The following is a 12,514-nucleotide window of genomic DNA, read 5'->3' on the forward strand; positions in this document are numbered from 1 at the left end:
TTATTTCATTTTGTTTGCCCTTCCTTGTGATCCTTTAGACTGGAACACAGACCAGCAAGGCAACTGCATCTTAATTTGTGGCCTGTTTTTGAATAAGTCTAATCCCCAATAAGCAGGGTCCATGAGCCAGAAGGAGAGGTGAGGGAAGCTTCAAGAAACAGCCACTGAAATGCCCCTGTGAAAAAGCTATTTATTATTGCAACACCTGAAGGTGAATAGAAGGAGGCAACCTTATGACCTTGTATAACTTCTAAACCCAGACCCTCCAAGTGTTCCTATTTTCCAGGTACGTCCCTGATTTAGAGAAGCTGGCCCGGTTTCTGATTTGATCCTGGAATGTCCCACTTTTCCTTAGGATGTCCCTATTTTCATTGGAGAAATGTTTTAGGGTATGTAAACCCAAACAAGTTAATGCCACATGTGTCTGTGCTTGCATTAACCCGTGGGTGTAAGAAACACACACACCAAAAAACAGACTTTGTGCAATGCTACTTGTGTCATGCTGTCAGTTCTGAGGCAGTTTTAGGCCCTTGTATATAATTAGCTGTGAATATTTTAGCCTAAAATAGAACAGAAAGCAAGCACAGGAGTGGTGCAGCTTGGTAATTTTAGACCCTGGACTCAATAGTCTTAAGGAAGTAGACCTTTAGACAGTGATGTATTAGTTTAATTGTGCACTACACAACTAACATTTCTATTCTCTCCCTCCCTCCCCCACTGCCTTTCTGTGCTTCAGAAATCTGATATGTAAGAGCAAAACACACACAGCACCCCCCCCTCCCAAGTTTGCCAATCTGGATTTCAAAAAGTAATACTCGGAGCATGTGCAGCATTCCATTTTAGACTCAAATCACAATACTATAATGACTACAGGAATAAAAAATGTTACAAATGTGAAAATGACATCCCTAACCTTGGGGGAACAGAACCATGTGCTTGTGAAACTGTGACAGAAAAAGAGTCAAGCATACATCCTGAGGAAGAGAATAGTCCCTGCTATGTGTGGACATTAATCAGGCATCCATTAGAAGTTGATACCTGTAACAGGACCACATCAGACTGTCTCAAGCATTCATATGACCAGTGCCTTTTCTTCTTCAGGGGGTACTCAAGGGTACACAGTACCGGCACCTCTTTTTGGTTGTTAAAAAGTGTGGCACTTTTCGTAACAACTTCATGGTGAGTACTGGCACCTATTTTTCTAGGAAAAAAGCACTGCATATGACTATCCAGCAGGCTGATGCTTGGAAGCCCTTATTTTGAAATATGCCACAAACATTGATGCCTTTTTCCACTTAACTATTTTGTTGTGACTTACCTGGAAATTTGTGTTCATGGCTGAGTGCAAGCAGGCGTTTCATTTCTGCAAGAGAAAGGCAGATGTATATAAAAAAGAAGCCATTTGTTTGGCATATTGGCACATTTTACGGTATGATCATTCATTGCCATGTGACATAAGAGGCAAAGGGAAAGGTTGACAGGCGGACGAAAGAATATTGGTGCTCACCTTCCTCATCTAAGGTATAGCTTGATGAGACTCCATCTGTGTCTGTTACAGTACAGGAGTAAATGCCCAAATCGTCTTCACTGAGATCTTTAAAGATAGCTTTTGACCTTTAAGACAAAAGAGCTTTGTATAAGCAACCAACCGATACAAGTTAAAATCAAATATCAGAGAACACCCACATACAATATCTGGCAAGTATGTGCGTGAGGTACTGTTAGCTCAGTTATTAAGGTGGATTTCATTTATTTTGATAGAATGTTTCAAGCAGTCAGAATTTAGGATGGAAGGATTTCTCAATTTTGGTTCTCTCAATTTCTCATTTCCCCTGTCTTAATTTCAGTTTTTCACATTTTGCTGCAGTCTGCTTTTTAGAAAAAAATCCTCATCCGCATTTTAGTGCAAATTTCTCCAAACACATTTTATATGCAATTTTGACTAATTTACACATTTTTTGCAATCAATTTCCCCTAATATATGCATTTTTAAAAAACACTGGTTGGAGAACTGCATTGCAAAATATGGGTAAGCATGAATTTTGAAGGACTGCGTATTGTTTCAGACAGTGCAAATCTGATGGATTTTGCTTTAAATGCAAGCTGATTTGAATTTCTTCTTCATCTCTAGTCAGAGCACAAACTACTGTGGTCTCATGGGTTAAATCTAAAGTGCTGTAAAATAACACAATTTGAGTGTTGAACCAAAGATCAGAAAAATAACATTCAAGAACCAAACTGTTCAATCTGTGACTGGATTTCCCCACACAATTGTATTTCCTAAATTTAATCACAGGGATGGAGCAATTTGGACTGGGGCTCTGGCAGAGTGTGAGGGGATCTAGCCTTTTCTCCTATTTTGTGCTGCAGTCCAGATATAAATTGCACACATATCTGAACTACTGTATGCTACGAAGAAGAAAAAAAAACCCATACAGGCACAATATGCCGATGAGTCACTGAATTCTTTTCAATAACATGTATCATTTTGTACTACCAACAGTTTTAGACTGGTCAGACTGGAATCTCATTGCAATAATATAATCTGCATGTGAAAAGAGCATAAAGAAAACAAGTAATGTGATCCCATAGAAGGAGTCCTTGAATTTCTGAAATTTCTTACTTTCCACCTTTGGTGTCAATGGCTAACCGCGAATCATCATCAATTGGTTCATAATTCTTGGACCAGATGAATTTAGAGTCTGCAGTCATCTGATCACATTCAAAGTTCAGGGAAATTACTCCATTGTCATCTACTTCAACCACAACTTCTTTTGTTCCTAGAAGATCAAAAGAAAGCATTTTTAAAACTGTCATCTATTTTCTTCAGATGCTGAGCATAAATAGAATATTGCCGTGGGGAGAAATTGACACTTTTATCATATCAGAGAAATAGAGTTCACCAGAAAAAGAGGACCCCTAGCTACAACAGACACAAGGGATACAGTCTGACTCCCAGGGGTGCCAACTTGAATAAAATATTGAAAGGGAATGCCCATCAACTTTGTGGGGGCCTGGCTCCCTCAAATATTTTATTGTGTGAGCCAAAGCCCCCACGGCCCCTAGGAGTTGGCTCCTACGCTGGCTTCAGTTGTCAAGCTAAGATTCAAGGATGGAAGAGGCAACTGTGGAAACAGTTTTCCACTTGGGGAGGCAGGATTCAGGATTCCCAATGCCCACTGTGAAAACAGGATGCTGGATGAGATAGGCCAGGGGTCAGCAAACTTTTTCAGCAGGGGGCCAGTCCACTGTCCCTCAGACCTTGTGGGGGGCCGGACTATATTATTTTTTGGGGGGGATTAATGAATTCCTATGTCCCACAAATAACCCAGATATACATTTTAAATAAAAGCACACATTCCACTCATGTAAAAACACGCTGATTCCCAGACTGTCTGTGGGCCGGATTTAGAAGGCCATTGGGCCGGATCCAGCCCCCAGGCCTTAGTTTGCCTACCCATGAGATAGGCCTTTGGCCTGATCCAGCATGGTTCTCCATGACAATAAATCTAGTCACCAACTAGGGCTCAAAATAAAATATATAAAACAGAATAGAAACTAAGAGAGGTGGAAATAATTCAAGGAAAGTAAGGATGTGGATAGTATATAAGTAAAGGGGGAAAGTTCTCACTGCCTTAGAATATCCCCCCCCGGGGGGGGGGAACCCACGGTGTCATTTGATAAGCTGGTGAACAGTACTTCAACTGACGCTTCACCAGTTTTAGTTTGTGTACTTCATCTAACATTGTGCATTTTATATGCTGCCTAAAAATCTGAACAAATATTCAGTGCAACAATGATCCTAAATAATCTCTTGCTACCACCATAAAAACCTAGGAACGAGGACACTGGAGATTCAGGGTGGGATTATGATTGTTTCTTCTCTTTCTAGAAGAGGAGAGTACATTTATGTCTACCCCTCAGCTTATCCCCACAATCTCCTCTGGTGTCTTCTTGCTTGCGGATTACAGCAAATATGTGATGGGGTGGAGTGAAGTAGAATTGTCTAAGTCTTCTGTTATTTGAGAGGAGATGCAGGCACTTAAAGAGGTAATGTAAGGTTCAGCTTCCTTTTCATAACTATAGTGCAGACTGTGTTTGTTTCTAATCATTCTTATATATAGACATTTTTACTTTGCCCTCAGTGGAACCAAATAAACATGAACAAACCTGGTCGAGTTTCAGCTATTACAGGGTCAGTGGGATCTGAAGGCTTCCCAACTCCAGCTTGGTTTGCTGCTCGTACACGGAACACATAACTGGTGCCTTCTTTAAGGCCAGTGATCTATTGAAAACAAAATCCAGGAGAGCAGTGAGTGAATATTTTTAGGCTGTGCCTGCAGATTGTTTTCTAATAACTACACTAGCTTTTTACATGAGCCTTTAGTTTCTGACCCTTTCTCTTCCCAGTGTAGAAGCTGTTTCTCTTCTTATTTTGTTTCTTACTCTGAAGATATTTCCAACTCATAATGGACTCTATTCATTGACTTGTCTTGAATTTGTTACTTCCTTGATTGCCTATCAGCATGTAGCTCCTCTCTTCTTTGTTCCCTAGATACCACTTCTTTAGGAGTGCTTATAACTTCAACTTGTTCCAGCTGGGTGGGATAACATTGCTTTTGATAACATTGCTTTATTTGTTTGGTTCTCATAGCTCACTTTTCGTGCCATCTTCTACATTGCTTCATGTGCTAGAACAGCCCCTTTCACACCATTATGGTAAGTCTCTTTTCCTTCTATAAGGTCTTAGAGCCCTAACCCTTCCACAACACCTTAGCTTCACCCTTAATGCCTGCCCCCCTACTCTTTATGAAAATCTTTCACCTCCCTTCTCTTTTTTCCTGGTGCATTGACTAGCTTGGACATCCATTGGGCAGGCTTCGCTCATTTGTGATGCAAGTAGTAATCTATCAACTCCTGAACAGTCACAGGTTCCCCATCCTCGATGCAGGAAATTATCCAGCCAAACCCAAGCATAGGTTTAAGTCCCTTTTGGGAGCCATTTCACAATATGTGTAATTCTCCCATTGAAACCAATGGGATTTAAAAGTGCTTAGCATTGGTTAGACTTTGCCCATCCTTGGAAAGGAATCAAGACTCTAAATGCAGATAATCCTATGTTTAGGACCAGTTCTGTGAAACTGTATATTCAAATGTTATAGAAATAGAAATCATAAATTTGTGGTAAAACAAGATGACATGGTGTGGTGTATATATAAAAAAAGAGCCATCTTGTCATATAGTTTCCAGCACATGTCTGAACAGAATGCTCATGAGCTTGAGTGGCTCATTTGTTCAACAAATATATGCAACCACTGAACACGTCATCCTATTTGCTTAACACTCTACTTCTATTTCTGATGTAGTGAATCAGATTTCCTCCCAGTGCAACTGCAGTAGATTTTTATGGGTGTGACTGAAGGCAAAACAGTTCCTAAGCAATCTAAAACCACAAGGAATTGCCAGAAAAATGAAATGTGTAACAATTAGGGTTCAGTATCAGTCATCATACAATTATTTGTTCCCTAAACTGGCTTACCTTGAAGAATTTGTTTGCAACAGCTTTCTCGTTCACACTCCTCCAATGTTCCTCTGGTGCATCTGTTTTTTTCATGTCAACATAAAAACCAGTTACAGGACTTCGGCCAATGTAAATTGGTGGTTTCCACAATATAACCAAAGAATCTTTCCTAACTTCGCTGCATGACAAATCATGGGGTGGTCCTGAAAGATAAGCAAATGACAGAAGAATACAACTGAGGTCACAATAGTGATTAGCACACAATACAGAAGAAATAATAGCAACAACAACAACAACCTTTAATCAAATTGTGACCTAAACTTAGCTCATATTAAATAAGAAAATGATGTCACCGTGACTTTCATCTCTCTTTATCCAAGCTACATCACCATGTAACAAGAGCATCCCATTTTGAATATTTGTACACTTCAATTTGCTTGGCAAATTTTGGTGTTTATATTTAGAAGAGCCCTGTTTGTCATATTAAGGTCATATTAAAGGCTGTTCAGGCTCCTGGTTCAAAATCCAACAGTGGGTGCTCTTACTTTTGAGTAAGGAAAGATTTTTTTTAAGACAGATTAATGATATAGACCCAGCAGCAACAGAAGAGCTATTTCATTTACAGAGCTCACAAGGTTAACTGAGATGGACCCAATCTAGGAAAAATGGCCAAGGAACTTGAGTTCAGGGTCAGTTACAAGAAGCACAAGGCTGCAAGAGAGTGAGGTGTTCTAATAAGTTTTCCATGCCCACCAATTCAGCTTTGAAACTGAGGTGGGCATAGCCCTTGAGTGCCTGTTCCTACATCAGCAGCTAGCCTGCAAGCAGGTACATAGTCTATCTGGAAACATCTAATCCCTTCTCCTAAGGTGGCACCTGGTCCTGGGAGAGAGCATCGGACCCAGCTGCTTGGCTACTCTGATCTGCAACCCCAAGCCCTCCCCAAATTCCAATGATATCTCTTCCAGGGGAGGGAGCTGGAAGTCCTATTTCCGTAGTAGGGCCAGATAGGACTGGGAGAAGGAGAGGACTTGTTCTTGTCTTGCCCTTCCATTCGTTCTCATCTTCCTCCAGAGCCTGCCATCCTGTGGCTGAACATGATGGAACCAAGGAAACCATGACAAAGGCCCTGAAGATAGTAGGAGCTATCTTCAAAATCTAACAGCTTTTTAGAAAGTGTTTAGCACTCACAGAAGCATTTTTTTTCCTAACAGCAAGTAGCCTGTTAGGATCACACATAAGTTGTTATCCCAGTTGGCATACTGTGTATTTCCTTCTTATCTTGTGGAAAGTTCAGTTTGGCATGTCAGATTGAAAAAGGCTACTCCTACCAACTCTAAAGACCTCTTACTGCTTCTAACCTGGAACAGCAATGGTCCATTCTTCACATTTGAAGGACTTGCTAGCTGGAGAAGGAGGGCCAAGGCCAGCTAGGTTAGCAGCAGCCACTTGAAACTGGTATGTCATATTTTCCTTCAAGTCATGGAGCTACATCATGGATAGGGGGGAGAAAAGTTAATATGGCATGCAACATTTTAGTGAACAATTCATTCATCTTTAATGTTGCAAAGGATACTTCATATTGCCTTCTTATATAGATATATCTTTATACACACACACACAGAGAGACAGACAGACAGACAGACAGATAGATAGATAGATAGATAGATAGATATAGATCAGGCATAGGCAAACTCAGCCCTCCAGATGTTTTGGGACTACAACTCCCATCATCCCTAGCTAACAGGACCAGTGGTCAGGGATGATGGTAAGTGTAGCCCCAAAACATATGGAGGGCCAAATTTGCCTATTCCCGATATAGATATATAGACACATACATATAGAGCCATTTTATATGCCTGATTTAGAAATAGTTGTAACTTGCACCTTCAATCTGCATCAGGCTTAAGATTCTATAATGACACAAGTCAAGCAGCTTTCTGATGCTGTCAACCCAAGCATTGCTTTTTAATTTTTACCTACAAAAGTATAGACTACACAGACATAGAGAACATATCCAATACACTAATTATGTCTGATAACTGCAAACAAAACTACATTAAGAAAAGAAAATATAACAGAATGAGTGCAATTAAAATAGCATGCAGAGCAAAATAAATAAATCAGATTATAGGTTTGGATCCGAAAATAAATTAACCCAAGGAGTTCATGTAAGGTAAGGTTCTTGTCCCCTCTTTCTAGCAGCAACCACCTGCACCACCAAAAAGCCTCTCCAAAGTGTTTGGATGTGGGGCTCTTGAATAACATGGGAAGAATGGGCCTGGGGAGCAGGTAATGCCAAAAATCAGGCAGAGGCCTAGTGTCTAGCAGTAATAAAACCAATCTCTTACCCTGTATGCCCTCTCACTAACTGCCTTAATGTTAGCCTCTTTCCACTCTCCAGATTTTCCACCAATCACTTCCCGGTAATTCACATAATAGCCAGTTATATCAGCTCCACCGACAGTTTTCGGCTGTTTCCATCCAAGGACCATTGAGTCATGAACACTTTCAAGCACCGTGATGTCATATGGTGGAGATGGAGGAGCTGTTTTAGAGGGAATAGTTTGTAGTTATGACAGAAGTTATAGAAAAGTTATGATAGAAGTTAGTCAAATCAAACATTTGTTTGGATTCAGATCTCTCCCAAACAAAATTCTAGCAGTCCACAGAAACACTTCCTGGATAATGAATACAGGCTTCCGAAATCCATGTTATGCAAGAGAAGAGACCTTTTGGAACTTGCTGTTTAGAAAAAAATCTGACCTACGGTGTGACTTCAGCTCTTAAGAAATGATAAGTCTACTTCAAAACAATGAAAATGCAGAATGAAAACCGTGGTAGAATTGTGCTTTAAAAATATCTGGAGATGTCAGTGATCTATATTCTTTTGCTGAATTCATTCCCGCTCCCTTACAGGTTTAAAAATAAAAAAATAAAACCAACCCTCTTCATGTTTGATGGTATAATTGCACATCTTGGCATACCTACCTTACGGAAAGTATATGCACATCATAAGACAGCAGACCAACTGAAGGATAACTGAAAATATTTGGAGCAATGCTTTTATATATGGTAAGGAAAAAAATGAAGGAAATATCTTTCAAATCACAACATTCACACGTGATATTTTCTTCCTGTAACTGCAATGTCATGTTGAAATAGACCTTACCTGTCACTGGTCATTATTAATTATGGTCAGATTTCACCTCTTGGGTGTTGTTATGGTGGGAATTCCACCATTCAATTGATTAATCTTTTTTACAGAAGTTTATCATATCCCAACTTGATTTAATTAGAAAAAGGAACTTACTAAATTTCCAAAGGAATCTTTGCAATCAACTGTGTGGATTTTCGCAAGATTTATGGGACAAGCTTTCCTTAAAGCCCATTTGTAAAAGAGAAATAAGAACCAGTAACCAGATGGAGCAAGAATTTTTCAGCAGGTGCCTTGAGGTTATGTGAATTATCTGCTGCTGAGGTCCATCCCTCTGCTTACCTCTGTGGCCTTCATTAAACAAAGAGGTTTGTTACTTTCAATTGGATTTAGAGGTTGAATTGAGGTTGTTGTTTTGGCCTTTTGGCTGGATTTCGAATTGTAGTCCTGGAGTGGTGTGTGTGTGTGTGTGTGTGTGTGTGTGTGTGTGTGTTGGAAGCTGTAATGAATCTGATGGGATAAGATGGGGAACGTTTTCCAATAAATAAGATTTAATTATGGCTCACTGAATTTACTGTTACCATAACATGTTTGTAGAAACGGTCCGTTACCCAGGTTCAGGTTAAGTTTATCCATATTCAGGTATGTGTGAACTGATGCATTAGCAACCATGCCTCAAAGCAAAGGCTTAAATTAGATGATCACAGGCCTATCTCAAATCTATTATTTTATAATCTACAGTATTGCTGTATATAGTATTTTGCTGTTCTGTTTCATAGACTAGAATAGCAGACAGATCTTCTCTATCTCCCTGGAGAGTGTAGATTCGCATCTTGCAATTAATTGTAAGCCACCTTCTGCCCATGCAGGTTTAAATGGAATGTGAACATTCTGCTTTCAGGATGTGAAAAACAAGTATGGGGCCTGTCTGCTCTGCTGTCCTAGGTACTGCTTATACGCTTGGTTTCAGGTGGACATTGTTTTTCTCTATTTGGTCTAAAAACTACTACTGCTCACCCCTCTCTGATGGTTGCCAAGTCCCCTTTTTCCTTTTTTTTTAATCTTATTTGTTTCTTTGTCTGTTCTTTCACTGGTTGCCTGCAATTTTGTCTGTGTTTCACTCATGGGTGGGTGTATCAATTTATTGCATTTTTGTGGGGTTCTAAACTTTTTTATTTTGTGAAATGGGTATTTTGCAGACTTTTAGATTGCCAAATGTGTCTCCAGGCCTCAAAAGATTGGCAAATTCCGATCTACTAGGTAACAAAAATGGTGATGATATACCAAACAATGATTGTGTGTCCAACTTGATCTTCCCTTTTTCACTTCCACTGTACCATGATTTTGCAAAAACTAAATACAAAGTGCTAAGAAAGCATAAATGTCACCAAGCTGATATTGATGTGACATATGTATTATTTTTACAATTAATTAGAATAAGCCTAAACAACACTAATCAATTAGCAAATGAATGCATCATGCAAGCTCATTGTTAGATGCAACATACATATGTGCCGTAGCTCTAATTGCCAGTATACATAATGACCTTTGGTAGAGAGCAGAGCATTTATTAGATGGAGATGGTGGAAAATGTAGCATTGGCAAGGATGAGTTTTTGGAGCTTGGATGATCACAGATGATTAAGTGTCTGAAATGAAGGCGCTAAATGATGAACGCACCGCATATGACCAACGCTCACCTATATCACCTTTCTTTTTCATTCTCTGCAGTGCTGAGCGGTCCTCAGGACGAGACTTACTTGCCTGCTTGGTAGCTGCTTTTTGTGGTGAAGGAGATGGAACTTTTTCACTCACTTTATTGTCTGTCGGACTCCTCTGCTTACCAGAGCTATCGGGCACTGTTTGCCTGTTAGGTTTAGCATTGCGATTTAACAAAGCATCTGTGTCAAAGATAGGCTGGGAGGACTCATGCATGCCTTCCCAGTTGGCAGTGTGGTCTGTTAGTCCATCAGCTTTACCACTTAGTCCAGGACATACATCATGAAGCAATCCTCCCCCTAAAATTGCCAGAAAACAACAAAGACATTTGAAATTAGAGTCCATTCATTCCCAGTTCTCCATTATTCAAATGAATGAAGAAATGGACACAAAGCATGACAGAGACAGGACATTCAAAAGATACACTCACAGACAATACGCTGTATGGTTTGATTTATATGAAATTGTCATCAGCATATAATACCATACACCTCAGTTAATACTTGCATGCTGTTAAGATTCTTCTGAATGTTAGACTGAATAATATCCATTATATTGAAAGTACTATTGGAGGGATATATGATCTGTTAAAGAAACCTCAGAAGCATGTTACACAGATGATCTCTGAAGTTGCAAAGTTCTTCAATTAAAAGGATTATTAATGCACGGATCATTCCAAATATCTCAACAGTAAAATACAATATAAATAAAAAGACTTTGGAACATGAAGACATAAAAATCATTGTATTATTGGAATCAAGCAATGAAGCAAATTAGGCATGGAAATTAACAAGCATACTTTTGCAAGCTAGGGCATGTTAGAGGTGAAATATATACCACTGCATGGAATCAGACTGCCAGGTCATTTGAGAGAATGATGTGAGGTGAACTTATTTTCTATACAGAGTTACAGGGAACACACCCAAGGAAGTCTGGGATGGTGAAGGTGAGAAGTCTACAAGTGCATGGTGACTGGATGATGACTGTGAAACGATGAAAGTGAAATACAAAATATTACCAATGCATAGTCAATGTGCACAAACAGTACTGCAAATAAATATTATTAGTTAATTGCACCCCTGTCTTTAATACTCGTAATGCTGTTTTCCACTTCTGGTATAGGAACAAGAAGTCACTTACCAATGGCTGCCTTGACTTCAATGGCTTCTGACTCCTGTGAATACTCACTGAGTCCTGCTGCATTAACAGCTCTGACACGGAAAGTGTAGTGATCCCCAGTAGTAAGTCCATGGCAAGTAAATCTAAAGTAAAACACCACTAATGACTGCGCCATCAGATTTCAGATTTTGCAAACAATTGAGCCCTTCTATGATATGCTGCATTTGGACCTCACTCTTTAAAAGTTCCAAGAACCCAAGGTATGGACTACAAAGGATATCTCAGATGGGGCAGCACTGTATAGACTCTCCTCCTGCAAGAGAGGGGAGTGGTTGTGGTCGGGAGCCGGACCAGGTGCCTGCGAGGGGGCGTGTTTAGCAGCCTAAATTGCTGCAGCACCAGCCTTCCAGCCTCACTTTTCATCGTCCCGTCACGAGTCACCCACCCTCCACTCCCTTAGAGCTCAGGGTCTCAGTTTTCTTTTGGCCTTGCTATGGACCTTAGGTTGGTCGCCCTGGTTGTCCGGAGGGCCTGGTAGGAATTTTTCTATTTGGCATTAGGCTTTTTGGTTTTTCCCGCCTACCTCGTAGCAATTGTCACAACTTTCGTGGTATTGGTGGGTAGGTTAGGCATTGGAATAATGTGTTGTGGTGTGTCGAAGGGCTAGGTGTGGCCATCGCCTGTGCCTTCAATTTTGGGTATTCTGTTAAAGGAATCCGGCAGTCGTGTATTCTGTCCGATGCCTGCATGGCGGGAGGCCATGGCACGACCCTCGGTGACATCAGGGGAGAGCTTATAGTTGGATTAGCATCAACAGGCTCCACCTACTGGTGAATAAACCCCCCTGTTTTAGACTCACCCCTCTCTGAGGGGGTGGAGTCAGCTGACGTAATCCAATGCCTAAGCCAATACCTTTTCACTTGCTTTTCACTTGCTGTAATCAATAAAGTTGTGGCCTTTTCTTGCCCATTAACCTTATATCACGTGTCCTTGTGTTTT

General features: G+C 40.3%; 1 protein-coding gene across 2 annotated transcripts in view; it reads right to left on the minus strand.

Moving 5' to 3' along the window:
- Nucleotides 1-12,514, minus strand: part of MYOM1 (myomesin 1) — a 72,101-nt gene that overhangs the window by 20,180 nt on the left and 39,407 nt on the right. Inside the window, exons 17-25 of one of the 2 annotated variants that reach the window (XM_081874957.1) lie at nucleotides 11,537-11,658; nucleotides 10,378-10,695; nucleotides 7,873-8,069; nucleotides 6,883-7,009; nucleotides 5,540-5,724; nucleotides 4,171-4,285; nucleotides 2,624-2,780; nucleotides 1,508-1,614; nucleotides 1,319-1,363 (exon numbers count right to left, since the gene is read on the minus strand). In XM_081874957.1, coding sequence (XP_081731083.1) covers nucleotides 1,319-1,363; nucleotides 1,508-1,614; nucleotides 2,624-2,780; nucleotides 4,171-4,285; nucleotides 5,540-5,724; nucleotides 6,883-7,009; nucleotides 7,873-8,069; nucleotides 10,378-10,695; nucleotides 11,537-11,658 — 1,373 coding nt within the window. The remainder of the gene's footprint in view (nucleotides 1-1,318; nucleotides 1,364-1,507; nucleotides 1,615-2,623; nucleotides 2,781-4,170; nucleotides 4,286-5,539; nucleotides 5,725-6,882; nucleotides 7,010-7,872; nucleotides 8,070-10,377; nucleotides 10,696-11,536; nucleotides 11,659-12,514) is intronic. The other variant, XM_081874958.1, reaches the window with a different exon arrangement.

This window comes from Podarcis erhardii (genome assembly GCF_964252035.2).
Source record: "Podarcis erhardii genome assembly, chromosome: 8".
Lineage (NCBI taxonomy): Eukaryota > Metazoa > Chordata > Lepidosauria > Squamata > Lacertidae > Podarcis > Podarcis erhardii.